Here is a 14,613-nt window from a genome sequence, read left to right as displayed (position 1 = left end):
ATTTTTCTCTAAAGGTGATTGGTCAAGAGCCACCCTCCAAAAGCATTAGATAAAGTTGCATTCCTACAGAGCAAAGGTGTGGTGGGCTATAACAAGAAAAAGAATTAACTCAAGGGTCCCAGGTTACAAACATGAAAGCTACTACTTACACCAATTATATTAATCAATACACTGCCAGGGACACAGCAGGTAAGGGATATGGAAACTTAGCAGCAAACATTGGCCCAACAAGTGAAAATCCCTTCACCAATACAATTTCTAATCAATCTTTTAACTACTCAAAAGAATCTGTGTTTAGACAGTTTAGAACATCTCCTGCCTCTCACAGTTGGGAGGCTCTGAACAATCACATGTGGCCGGAAAAACCTATTCAGGCAGGCTAGAGGATTTCCAAAGGAGTTTGTAGGTTAAACACTGTCACACCCAGGAATTATTAACTGGAACTGTAAGCTAACTCTTTTTTCAGAGAGAGGTAGTGGGGGACAGCCCCCTGTAAAGTCAGAGGTGTAGGTGAAAGCACAAAGCAGAAATTAGGCAGACTCTGGTTTTGGGGGTATATGCTCAAGAATTTCCAGGGGGACTCCTGAAGCTCGATCCCGCCTTTGCGTATGCCAAGCCTCCTTCCTCATGACCTTTGTCATGGGCAGAGTTCCTCACACTGGCTACCGGCAGTGATAGAATTCCAGTTGAGCTATTCCAGATCCTGAAAGATGATGCTGTGGAAAGTGCTGCACTCAATATGCAATATGCACTCAATATGCAATATGCCGGCTCCCAGCAGGTTGCCATGTCCTTCTCCAGAGGATCTTCCCAACCCAGGGATCGAACCTGGATCTCCCACATTGTAGGCAGACGCTTTACCATCTGAGCCACCAGGGAAGGCTTTTCTGCCATTAAGGTGATGTCATCTGCGTATCTGAGGTTACTGATATTTCTCCCAGCAATCTTCAACCCACCTTGTGATTCATTCAGCTCAGCATTCCACATAATGTACACTGCATATAAAGTAAATAAGCAGGGTGAAAATATACAGCTTTGATGTACTCCTCTCACAATTTGGAACCAGTCCATTGTTTCATGTCCAGTTCTGTTGCTTCTTGGCCTGCATACAGGTTTCTCAGAGGCAGGTAAAGTGGTCTGGTATTTCCATCTCTTTAAGAATTTTCCACAGTTTGCTGTGATCCACAGGGTCAAAGGCTTTAGCATAGTCAATGAAACAGAAGTAGATGTTTTTTCTGGAATTTTCTTGCTTTTTTTATGATCCAAAGGGTGTTGGCAATTTGATCTCTGGTTCCTCTGACTTTTCTAAATCCAGCTTGTACATCGGGAAGTTCTTGGTTCACATACCATTGAAGCCTAGCATCAAGCATTTCAGCATTTTACCTTGCTACTATGTGAAATGAGTGCAATTGTGCAGTAGTTTGAACATTCTTTGGCATTGCCCTTCTTTGGGATTGGAATGAAAACTGACCTCTTCCAGTCCTGGGGCCACTGCTGAGTTTCCCAAATTTGCTGGGCTATTGAATGCAGCACTTTCACAGCACCATCTTTTAGGATTTAGAATAGCTCAGCTGGAATTCCATCAGCTCTACTAGTTTCATTCATAGTGATTCTTCCTAAGGCCCACTTGACTTCACATTCCATAATGTCTGGCTCTATGTGAGTGATCACACCATAATGGTTATCCTGGGCAGTAAGGCTTTTTTTTTTTTTTGTGTGTAGTTCTTCTTTGTATTCTTGCCACCTGTCCCTAATCTCTTCTGCTTATCTTCGGTCATACCCTTTCTGTCCTTTATTGTCCTTGTCTTTGCATGAAATATTCCTTTAATATCTCTAATTTTCTTAAAGTGATCTCTAGTGTTTCTCATTATATTGTTTTCCTCTATTTCTTTGCACTGATCACTTAAGACTTCCTTACCTCTCCTAGCTATTCCTTGGAACTCTGCATTCAGATGGGTAAATCTTTCCCTTCCCCCTTTGCCTTTTGCTTTTGCTCTTCTCTCAGCTATTTGTAAGGTCACCTCAGACAACCATTTTGCCTTGTTGCATTTCTTTTCTTGGTGATGGTTTGGTCACTGCCTCCTGTACAGTGTTACGAATCTCCACCCATAGTCCTTCAGGCACTCTGTCTATCATATCGAATCCCTTGAATCTTTTTGTCACTTCCACTGTATAATCATAAGGAATTTCACTTAGGTCATACCAGAATGGCCTAGTGGTTTTCCCTTCTACTGGAGGGAGCACAGTCCCACTTTTACCAAAAGGGCATTTGCAGGGCCAGCTGCTCTTCACTTCAAAGCCAATAATCAGGCCAGGCTGGTGGAAAGGAAAGTCTGTTTGATTTTGGATTCCTGCAACTAGGCTGTTGGGGTTACAGACATCGATCCAAGCCCGACCCCCCTCCACTTCACCCAGTGGGGTAAGAGCCCTTATATACAGAATTGATAGTGGTGCTATATGCAGAAACAGCACAGTCAGCTCTAACAGTCATCTTCAAATTGGTCATCAGTGGTCTGACCCGTGTCATCTTGATTGTTTTATGTACATTAGTCTTCAGTTCCAGGACCCATATGTTTGCATTTCTTGAGGCCAGTACTCAGAATTGTGGCAGCTTATGTCATGGATATATTCTGGCCATCATGTGGTTAACTTCTCCACCTGGTGCTCTAGGATCTATATGGCAGCTCTCAGGATATGGTTCAGAATATTATCTCTAGCCCTTGAGAAAGAGCAGAAGGGGTCCTTGATTATGCTTAATGACCACACGGTTATTATTTAGTCTCCTTTGACCCTTTTCCTTTGTGTCTACATTTCTCAATTCTCTGACTAAACTTATTCTTTGAAGTTTTCCACAAAGAGCAGGGAAAGGACATGGTACAGGGGCAAGGAACAAAGGATTCTTCTCATTTCACCACTTATCAGCAGAAAATTGGGTTAAAGATTTACTGAGCATTGCCCTGCCCACCAGAGAAATACTTTCCGCACAGGCAGTCCCTCCCATCAGGAAACTTGCATAAGCCTCTTATCCTTGTCCATCAGAGGGCAACACAGAAGAAGCAAGAATTTCAATCCTATGGCCTCCAGAATGAAAACTACAATTACAGAAAACTAAACAGTGTGATCACATGGATCACAACCTTGTGTAATTCATGTAACTATCAGTCATGCCATGCAGGGCCACCCAAGATGGACAAGTCATGATGGAGAGATCTGATGATGGAGAAGGAATGGTAAGCCACTTCAACATTCCTGCCTTGACACCCCATGAACAGTATGAAAAGGCAAAAGTATATCATACTGAAGGATGAGACCCCCAGGTTGCTAGGTGTCCAATGTGCTACTAGAAAAGAGTGGAGAAATAGCTCTAAAAGGAATGAAGAGGCAGAGCCAAAGCAGAAACAACACCCAATTGTGGATGTGTCTAGTGGTGGAAGTAAAATCTGATGCTGTAAAGAATAATATTGCATAGGAACCTGGAATGTTAGGTCTCTGAAACCAGGTAAATTGGATGTGGTCCAACAGGAGATGGCAAGAGTAAACATGGATATTTTAGAAATCAGTGAACTAAAATGGACAGGAATGGCTGAAATTAATTTAGATGACCATTATATCTCCTACTGTGGGCAAGAATCCCTTAGAAGAAAGGGAGTAGCCCTTATAGTCAACAAAAGAGTCTGAAATGCAGTATACTAGGATACAGTCTCAAAGGTGACAGAATGATCTCAGTTCACTTCCATGGCAAACTATTCAACACCACCGTAATTCAAGTCCATGTCCCAAGCACAAAGGCCAGAGAAGCTGGAGTTGACTGGTTCTTTGAAGACCTAAGAGATCTTCTAAATCTAACATGAAAAAAAGATGTCCTTTTCATGAGGGGACTGGAATACAAAAGTAGAAAGTCAAGAAATACCTGAACTAACAGGCAAGTTTGGCCTTGGAGTACAAATGAAGCAGGGCAAAGGCTCACAGAATTTTGTCAAGAGAAGGCTCTGGTCTTGGCAAACACCCTCTTCCAACAACACAAGACTTGTTCTCTAGGAGTTGGAAAAGGCAACAAAATGGATTTCCCCCTACAACCTCCAGAAAAGAATGCAGGCCTGCTGGCACTTTAATTAGCCCATTGAACCAGATTTTGAATTTCTGGCCTCAGGATATGTAAACTAATACATTGGTGTTGTTTCAAGGCACCAAGTGTTTGGTCATTTGGTGTAGCAGCAGCAGTAACTAATACAGACATGGTTCAAATCAGCCCATCTCCATCTGCGGCATCATAGGTTTTCCTCTCTCTGCTGGACTGTTCCTCTGACCTCAGAGGCTGGCGGTCCTCCTCAGGGTACCCCAACAGTGTACTTGTCCCTTAATTCCACTTTCTTCAGCAACTGGCCAGTTCCGTGGTCCTCATTACAGCAAAGTCTTTGAAAGCTGTGTTTACTCTGTTTCTCACTGATCCCTTAACACCACTTCTTGAACCCACTCTACTCAGAGTTTGCCTTCACCACTCTATCAAAGCTGCACTTGACCTTGCCAAGGTTAACTTCCAAATCCAATGGTCAGGTTCAGACTTCTCTTACTTGTCCCCTTGCAAGAATTGGATTCTTTTCTCTTCCAATCATTTACTTCACATGCCTACTAAGAACAGTCCCTCCTACCTCACTAGCCTCTTCTTCTCTGCCTCTCCTGCTGGTTCCTCCACATTTTTTTGTTTTTTTAAGAAAAAACTAACTTCTAAATGCTGGATTCTCATAGAGCTTGATGTCCCTGTCTACAATCCTCAAGTATACCGTATTATCTCTGATTTTCTAGTTTCATGGCTTTAAGTGGCAACTAAATATGACAAATATAAATATTTTACCTAGCCCTTTTCTCTAATAGACTTAATGTCCAACTATATGCATGCATCTTCACTTGGGTACCTAAAGGCATCTCAAAGATACATGTCTGTAATTGAACTTATAATCTTCCCACAAAAATGTGCTCCCCTACATTGTCTCCATCTGAGAAAATGGCATCTCCTTTTCCTATCCCTTAAGCACAAACGTTGGGAGTCAGCTTTGATTCCCCTCTTCCTTTCACTTTATGTCCAATGTATTAGACAATATAGTTGATGCAGCCCTTAAAATGTATCCTTATTTTAACAACTTTGACTGCACTTACTGTTCCTTCTGTGGTCCAAGCAAACATCATCTCTCACCTAGATTGCTGTAGAGTCCTAAAAGAGGGCTCTTTTTTCTTTTTCTTCTCAAAATAGCAATAAGGGTAATTTTTTTTGAAGCGCATGTATTTATGCAACTACTCTGCTCAGAACCCAAAATATCATTCTCCGTTTCCCTCAGAGTAAAGTCCTTTCAAAACACCTTGTGACATAAATCCTATGGCGCCACTACTTCTCTGGCTTATCTTCAGCTTCTGTCTCTGCACCTCACTAAGCTTCACCCACATCAGCCAACTTTAGTTCAGTTCAGTGTCTCAGTCGTGTCCGACTCTTTGCAACCCCATGGACTGCAGCACACCAGGCTTCCCTATACATCACCGACTCCCTGAGTTTACTCAACTCATGTCCATTGAGGTGGTGATTCCATCCAACCATCTCATCCTCTGTCATCCCCTTCTCCTCTCACCTTCAATCTTCCCCAGCATCAGGGTCTTTTCAAATGAGTCAGTTCTTCACATCACGTGGCCAAAGTATTGGAGTTTCAGCTTCAGCATCAGTCCTTCCAATGAATATTATGGACTAATTTCCTTTAGGATTGACTGATTGGATTTCCTTGCAATTCAAGGGACTCTCGAGAGTCTTCCCCAACAACACAATTAAAAAGCATCAATCCTTCACTGCTCAGCTTTCTTTATAGTTCAACTCTCACATCCATACATGACTACTGGAAAAACCATAACTTTGACTAGATGGACCTTTGTTAGTAAAGTGATGTCAGCCAACTTGCTGTCCCTTAAATGTTACATAACACTTGTCCTTCTTGAACTTAGTATTTTCTGTTCCAGAGTAATGAATGGAGCCACTGTCTCTATGTTGCAAGGCTGTTTCTTGTACAAATGAAAAGTTGTGTGGGATGAAGGGTAGTTGGTGTCTCTGCCTAACGGATGTACAGAAATGAGAGAGATTGTGCAGAATTATCTCCTACAGGCACTTACATTTCTAACAGCTAAGTCCTCCTGATTTCATTCACAGTCTTATCCTCCAGTAGGCTATTGACTCAAGAATTTCTCATTTTAATTGATATTTATTGATAATACCATGTGTTACTAAAGAATATTCAATAAAGTTTTGCTGAATTAATGAGTGAATGACAACCAATGAATCAATGGCAAAATATATAAAAAGTCATCAAAATGCAAAGCATGGGCAAACAAATAAGAAATTAAATAAAAGAATAAGATATACTGCTTTATAGTAAGCAAAATATAACACTGGATTTTTAAGTCATATTTTTATTTTACCAAGATAATTATGCTAAGTTAAAAATAAGTAGAAAACTTGTAATTGAAAATCTTTTCCCTTTGTAAGTGAAAACACACACACACATTTCTACAGGAAAATCATAAGAAAAGCCACCAAATTTAAGTATTATTAAATGGGTTAATCACAGCTTGTCTTTGTTTTCTATCATTTCCTTTCAACTTTCCAAACTTTGTGTAATTTGCATTTTTTATCAATCACAAAAAAAGTGTTCTAACTTTGAAGCCTTTATTGTTTCATGAACTGCTTATTTTTTTAAAGGAAAGGCAAACTTTCAAACATTCAGACATTTAAGCACCTCCAACAAGTACAAAAATCCTCTTCATAGTCCTAGAAGCAAGTAATTCGCAAAGAACCGCAGTGAGAGCTGAGAGTCAATATTCTTCAGAAAATGGATAGCCGGGCTGACCAGCTCCACTGAAAGAGAGGAGGAGGATTAACTTATTAAATCTGCCATGTTGTCAAAAAGTACTGTTCAATAGATGCAGTCAGGATATATTTGTCTAAATATACAAACGCGTCCCTCATTCTCCCCTGACAATTAAACAGGCAGGTGTCTGCTCCATGTGCACACGGCACCTGCACGTCCAGGCCCAACATTCACGTGTGATATTCACTCCACAGTGACAGGTGTTGGACTCAGGTTACAATTTATATGAGAGCACAAGACTTAGGGCTAACTATGGAGGTCCTTTCAAACACAGATAGAACTCTTCGGTCCCTAGTTGATGAAAAGGTGCACAGTGAACAAATTAGCTGCCTTTACCACACATTCATGGATAAGCAAATACTGAGCACTCCAAAAATACAGAGCACCTCCAGCAAGGAACTTGTCATCTATAGGAGGCTACCATGCGCACCTGAATAATCATACAGTTCAAAGTGGGATCATTACCTTTTTAATTTAGTCAAACATTGGTTATGCAGTAATCACTATTACTGCTTTTTTCATTTTTCCCATGTTTCTACTTTTCTTTCAGAATTTGTCTTTTTCAATTTGATTGACAAAAGAGTGAATTCTGAGTAATTTCAAGTACCAGGAGCCTGGTTCAGGTCATTACCTGAGCCCACAACAGAGTACAGAAATGTAACTATCCACCTTTTTTCAATTATTATGTTTTTTATCAGAAGCATGATAGCTGTTATAAAAACAGTAGGGAGAGTTTTGAAATCTTTCACTGGAAACAAAATCTTAGTTTCACCAATAATTGGTATTCCCTTCTCTCTAAACTCCCTTCCAACATCTCCCTGTATGATTAACCCTCTGTCCCTTCAATCCTGACATCTTCCTGCAGTAACTGGGCAGCTGGAATTCAATGTTAGTGACTAATTCAAAGTCAAGAGGGTAGGGGCTCCCCATGAGATGGACCCCTGATGGACAAATGCAACACTGGTGTGAGTCTTGACTCAAGAAACCTGAGAGACCCAGACAATCTTACCTGAGTGTGTCCTGCTAAGCAGTCACTCACTGGAGGGTCAGTTAAGCTCATGATCTACTTGTAATTCAGTTTTGTGAGAAAACAAGGATGAAGACATGGGAGTTGTAATAGAGAAGAAAGGGCAGTGAAGAGATTGATTTGTAGGAAGCAGATGGTGTCTTGGTGAAGAAATGTCCATTAGGGAGAATGTCCACCAGACACTTAGGGGACAGGGTGGGGCAGGCCCATGTGACATCATAGCACTGGTGGATGTTGGCCTTTCTAGGACCCTCGTCCATAAAAACATCTACAATACATTTTATAGTTGTGTTGGGGTTCACATGATTGCAGGCTTCTGAGGTGGCTCAGTGGTAAAGGATCCACCTGCAAAGCAGGAGACATGGGTTTGATCCCTGAGTCAGCAAGATCCCCTGAAGAAGGAAATGGCAACTCACTTTAGTATTCTTGCCTGGGAAATCCCAGGGACAGAGAAGCCTGGCAGGCTACAGTCCATGGGATACCAAGAGTTGGAAATGACTGAGTGACTAAATAACAACAACAAAACTTGAATGCAATTCATGATGGATTCATTATTATACAGTTATTATTAATACAATAATTTTCCACTGATGTAGAAAGAAATAGAGATTAAACATGTTCACAGGACCCTGAAAGAATACAAGGCTGCAGGCACTGTGCCCTCTGTGTTTCCTGGGTCACTCAGCCTTGAGAGGAGGTACACCAGGCACAGGGATTAGGGGCTGCTGCTGCTGCTGCTAAGTCACTTCAGTCGTGTCCGACTCTGTGTGACCCCATAGACTGCAGCCCACCTGGCTCCCTCAACCCTGGGATTCTCCAGGTAAGAACACTGGAGTGGGTTGCCATTTCCTTCTCCAATGCGTGAAAGTGAAAAGTGAAAGGGAAGTCACTCAGTCGTATCCGACTCTTAGCGACCCCATGGACTGCAGCCTACCAGGCTCCTCCATCCATGGGATTTTCCAGGCGAGAGTACTGGAGTGGGGTGCCATTGCCTTCACCACAGGGATCCAGGGCAAAAAGTAGTGAATTCACCATGACCTCAACTCAGTGATTTTATTGATGGGCTGGCCTGGGCCCCATCACATTTCTCTTGGTCAGAGAGAGAGCCCTAGAGGAAATCTCTGGTATGAGGTCTACAGGAACTCCCTGGTTTACTTCTACTCTAGAAATCAGCACTATTTTCCTAGATTTAAGTTTTTAAAAAGCTAAGCTCCCCTGCTGACCAGACTGCTACAGAAGGCAATGGCACCCCACTCCAGTACTCTTGCCTGGAAAATCCCATGGACGGAGGAGCCTGGTAGGCTGCAGTCCATGGGATCCCTAAGAGTCAGACACGACTGAGCGACTTCACTTTCACTTTTCACTTTCATGCATTGGAGAAGGAAATGGCAACCCACTCCATTGTTCTTGCCTGGAGAATCCCAGGGACGGGGGAGCCTGGTGGGCTGCCGTGTATGGGGTCGCACAGAGTCGGACACGACTGAAGTGACTTAGCAGCAGCAGCAGCAGCAGCAGCAAGCTCTCCTGCTGACCTGCCTCCTACAGAAAACAGTATTTGTGGGAAACATCGGCAAGTCACTTACACGTGAAATTCGTAATATCTTATATTTCTGTTGAGGCCATCGATTGCTTTCATGTCTTCTGGAGTCAGTTCAAAGTCAAACACCTGGAAGAAAAGAAGAATCACATTGACCTCTCCCCTAAGGAGCTGGCCTCCCCTTGGGGACTGGAGGACTTTCCAGCCGGATGCAGACAGAAAGAGGGGACAGGGAAGACGTGTCTGTCCTCAGTTTCCAGATGAATAAGCCTGGGACCTTCTGCTGAGTTCTAACCTATCCCTTCCCACAGGTTCTCCTTCTCTGTCCACTTCACAAACATTAGAGCGCATCACTCGCTTATCTTCCTAAGTGAATCACTTGAGACAAAAAACAAGAAATCTGAAATAGTTTTTTTCCAAACACACTGCTTTTAGACACTCCTGACTTGATACCTGAACCTGAGCTGACATTAGACTGATTGCCTCTCCCCAACACACCCCAAGGGTGACAGCATTCGGCTGAAGCAATGTGGGAAGGAGGCTCCCCTGAGAAAGCCTGTTCAGGAATCTGATATCAAACTACTCATTATCTATGATTGAATCTAAAAAAACTCTATGTATATACCTTCCTAGAGAAAGTTATGAGAAGTGTTTAAACATTAAGGAACAACAAATTATTAAAAATTCACATCATAACAATGAAATGGAAAGCTCAATTTTGTAAAGAAATTCATTTTCTCCGAAGTGATCTCTTGTTTCAATACAATATGAACCAAAGACTTAAACACATACTCTGTTGTGAAAGTTGGTATAGTGATACTAAATTTTAAATAAGAGAAGAGCTAGTCAGAAGCAGTCAAGACATCCTTAAAATAGTAGAAAGTACCGTACTGAAAAGCAAAACTTATTTTTTACTTCAGTAACACAGTATAGAAATCGTTAAATAGAAAAGAGTGGGCAGAAATGCACTTATGGACACTTGATATGTGGCAGAGTTGACAATGAAAATGTGGAAATGGACAGTTGTTTTTGTTATTCAGTCACTTAGTATCTCTGACTCTTTGTGACCCCAAAGGGAGAGGTTTTTTTCCTCCACTCACTGATTGAATCATATCACTGTGCTGAAAAGAAGACTAGGTTAGTTGCCTTATTCTAGCCAATAAAAACTATACAGAGAAGTCTTCAGGCTCCTCTCACAAGAGCCACATCTACCTGCTAAAGCGGAACTCCCAAGCTGCTCAACACTGAACTGCAAATGCACAAAAGAGCCCAGCCTGGAGGACAACAGCTTAGCTGAGTGCAGGCTGATTATCAAACCACAGATTCAGAGATACATACATGAACTCTGCATCAAATCCTGAAACTGGGGAGAGTTTCCTGTACAGCTAAGGGCACAATAATGGTCCCCTACAAATAAATCAAAAGAGAAACAACCTAGCTAAAGTGGACAAAGTCATTAAGAGGAACTTCACAAAGACAGAAACTCAAAAAGATTAAATGTATGAAGATGAAAGCCTATTAGTATTCAGGGAAATACTAAATAAAACCACAATGCTTTGAAAGCTAAAGATCGCTGCCATAATTTTTGTGCCCCTAAATTCACATGTTATGGTGTTAAAAATGGAGCCTTTGAGGGAGGAGTAGGTTATGATGGCAGAGCCCTCACAAATGAGTTTTCAAGAATATCATATTCATATAAGAGACTTGGGAGAGCTCTGTTTCCCCTCCAACATGTAAAGATACAAGGAGAAGCCTGTGACCTGGAGGAGAGCCCTCACCCAACCACACAGGTACCCTGATCTCAGATCTACAGCTTCACAACTGTGAGAAGCAAATTTAATTTTTTTTCACAGCCACTCAGCCTATAGTGTTTTCTTAGAGCAGTTCAAACAGTCTAAGAAAAATCACATGATGCAATTTTATCAATTGAAAACAGAGAAACTATGATATTTTCCTTAGGAACCCTCTGCCCACAGCCCTGCTCATCACCTGCATGTTCTCTTTGATCCACTTCTTGTTGTTGCCCTTGGCCAGAACCACAACCCCACGTTGTATCTGGTAGCGAAGGGCAACCAGAGCTGCCGTTTTCTTGTGCTTTTGGGCAATGGCAGAGAGAACCGGGTCCTCCAGGAGAACAGGATGGTTTGGGTTCACCCTGGAAGGAATTTCAGAAATGCTGCGGAGCTGAGACTACGCAGTTTCTAAAGAGGCTCCTCAAACAGACCAAGTAGGTCCACTCTAGACCAGTGCTTCCCAAAGTCTGATCCAGGGACCAGCAGCATCAGCATCACTTGGGATCTTATTAGAAATACAAATTCCATGGCTGAGCTGAAGACAAATGAATCAGAACCTCTACTGAGTCACTTCCCATTCTGTGTTTACAGAGCTCTGCAGGGGATTCAGACGCATTATTGAGTTGAGACCTGAATGCCAAATTGTGGATTATTTTCTCTAATTCTCAGGGGTTGTTTTTCTTCTGCAATCAAGGACATACATAGAGAAACAGTAGGGAAAGCCCAGGAATTCTTTTTAAATTTCACTTTTTAAGGTATTGATAAAAATTGAGTAGTCTCAAAAATAAGAGATGTTTATTTCATCATTATTTTTTTAGGATGTTCACAGAAATGCTTCAAATTGAAATGTTTTCTATCATGATATACCAAGCAGTTACATATTATCCAAATTTTAGATATGAGCTAAGTGAGGCTTGTAACATCTATTTTTACAAATGTGTTCATTAGTTAATAAGTAAATCATGACATCAGCCTGTGTCTCTGGTCTCAACTGGGGGATTATATATAGATTTCAACGCAGACATTTGTTATTGATGAGTCTACAAGCTAATACAATGTAGAAAAAATGTCTGGGTGATGGGAAGATAAAAGAGAAGGATTCATTTCATCCCACCCCTCTCTCCCCTCTCCCTATGAGAGTTATCTGAGTACTGTGTTATTTAAATTATTTCATCAAAAATTGAATTTCAGGGAAACTCCAGATGTCTTCATTAGGATTCAATACCATTCTTTTACTCGCTGGGATCCCAGAGCAGCATAGGCAACAAGAACAATTTCATGTGACTTGCAAAAATCCAACAGTTTGCTCTGGTTGAGATAAGGGTGACATTCCACCTGTAGAATGCCCAAAGAGAAGAGTGTCAGATTATATGCAAAGGCAATATTAATATGACAGAGAAAGATTAAAAGTTTTCAAAGGCTAAAGGGAAGACTAGAATATTAAATGAAAACGGGAAATGTCAACATTTACAGAGAAACAGAGAAAAGTGTATTTATACAGTTAATTTTATGATAGACATGGATGGGAGAACCAGTCCAATATTGAGTAATTGAAAGCTGTGCTCTACATTTGACTAGATGTTCCTGAGTAAATATTTCATAAAGTACTAGCATCACCTTGAGCCTTTAACGTCACCCTCTAACCTGGATGATTTTCATCACCTCCAACACATTTTTCTGAACTATGCTCCCTGTTTATGACTCATAAAGGCTGAGACAACTAGACCAAGAAATCAGACACCAGAACCCCACACAAACCCTTAAAATCCATCTCAGCTGTTTTGACTCTTTATTAATTTACTTCTGATTCCATGTTTTCCTCGTCTTCCTTCCTGTATGCAGTTCTCTTCAGGGCACTTTTCCCTCCATCTGCTTATCCTTTCATCTCAGGGAAATGCCTCCTTCCTCTAGTTCTGAGTTCTACCCACAGTTTAGAAGGAAGGCATCCACCTGTAGAGATACTGCTACAGATTCTACTCACAACATCCAGAGAGGCTCTGCTCTCTAGAATCCTCTGCCCCACAAAGGTCAGATGAATAGGAGGAGAGGAAAGACAGACATCTGGCTCCAGTGCAAGAAGGAGGTTGTGAAGAGCAGGACGGAGAGGAGCTGAGCTGCTCACCTGGTTGCAGACGGGCTTGTACTTGAGCCCCAGCTTGTTCAGGATCTTCTCCAGCTGCTTGTGGTTGAAGTTGGACACCCCAATGGACTTGGTCAGCCCTGCATCCTTACACTTCTCCAGGGCCTGGGAGGGAAAGGTGGTGAACAGTCATGAACAGTCTCTTGGAATGGGCAATAGGATAAGAATAAATGCTGAAAAACATCAGTAATCACACTCATCCATCAAGAATTACCCTTGACTATCAAGAAGAAAAACTGGGAAGAAGGTCATGATATAAAAAGAAAAACTACTGCTTCTGCCTTAGAAAAATTTCATGTGAAGATATATCACATGGAAGGGAAAAGATACCTGTCTACACTGTCCCAAATTCTCCTCCTCCATTTCTCTCTGTGAACATTTCAGCAATGGTTTCCTCCACACAACCCCAGCATCCGTGCCCTTAGATTCATGAACTGCTGACTCTAATGGTCCAGAGCCCATTCTCATAGGTAGAAGAAATGAAGGAGGCTCCCCCTCTTCTGGCTCCTCCACTGGTTCTCTCCTCCCTGGACTCACCTCCCACGTGCGACAGAAATCCACTGAGTCAAATATCAGTTTTCCATTTTCATCTTTGCGGGATAATTCCTCCCCTGGCTGGAATAGAAGCAGTCATTTTAGACATGTCACAAAATAATTTCTCTGCATTTAGCCAGGCTGCCAAGCACCAGGGTTTAAACCTCCATCAGGTAGGTTTACAAATTTCTAAATATTAATATTTGCAAAGTGATTTGCATATATGTAGTTGTCAAGAATACCTTTAGGAAGGAGGCTTATTCCAATCTCTTACACTCAATATATGTTGTAATAAATACAATTTTTCTAGGTCCTAAAAGGGACTCAGATATGCAGATGACACCACCCTTATGGCAGAAAGTGAAGAGGAACTAAAAAGCCTCTTGATGAAAGTGAAAGAGGAGAGTGAAAAAGTTGGCTTAAAGCTCAACATTCAGAAAACAAAGATCATGGCATCCGGTCCCAGCACTTCATGGGAAATAGATGGGGAAACAGTGGAAACAGTGTCAGACTTTATTTTTCTGGGCTCCAAAATCACTACAGATGGTGACTGCAGCCATGAAATTAAAAGACGCTTACTCCTTGGAAGGAAAGTTATGACCAACCTAGATAGCATATTGAAAAGCAGAGACATTACTTTGCCAACAAAGGTCTGTCTAGTCAAGGCTATGGTTTTTCCT

General features: G+C 41.7%; 1 protein-coding gene across 1 annotated transcript in view; it reads right to left on the bottom strand.

Moving 5' to 3' along the window:
* Positions 1–6,712: 6,712 nt before the first annotated feature.
* The window catches only part of LOC104985981 (prostaglandin F synthase 1-like), a 13,294-nt gene continuing 5,393 nt past the window's right edge, over positions 6,713–14,613 (bottom strand). The window contains exons 4-9 of the mRNA XM_010836381.1: positions 13,937–14,014; positions 13,382–13,504; positions 12,485–12,594; positions 11,456–11,621; positions 9,513–9,595; positions 6,713–6,889 (exon numbers count right to left, since the gene is read on the bottom strand). Coding sequence (XP_010834683.1) covers positions 6,847–6,889; positions 9,513–9,595; positions 11,456–11,621; positions 12,485–12,594; positions 13,382–13,504; positions 13,937–14,014 — 603 coding nt within the window. The 3' untranslated portion in view covers positions 6,713–6,846. The remainder of the gene's footprint in view (positions 6,890–9,512; positions 9,596–11,455; positions 11,622–12,484; positions 12,595–13,381; positions 13,505–13,936; positions 14,015–14,613) is intronic.

Source organism: Bison bison, unplaced genomic scaffold (assembly GCF_000754665.1).
Source record: "Bison bison bison isolate TAMUID 2011002044 unplaced genomic scaffold, Bison_UMD1.0 scf7180017864063, whole genome shotgun sequence".
NCBI classification, from domain to species: Eukaryota; Metazoa; Chordata; class Mammalia; order Artiodactyla; family Bovidae; genus Bison; species Bison bison.
Note: the sequence above shows the minus strand (reverse complement) of the source record. Positions and strands in the feature narration are given on the sequence as shown.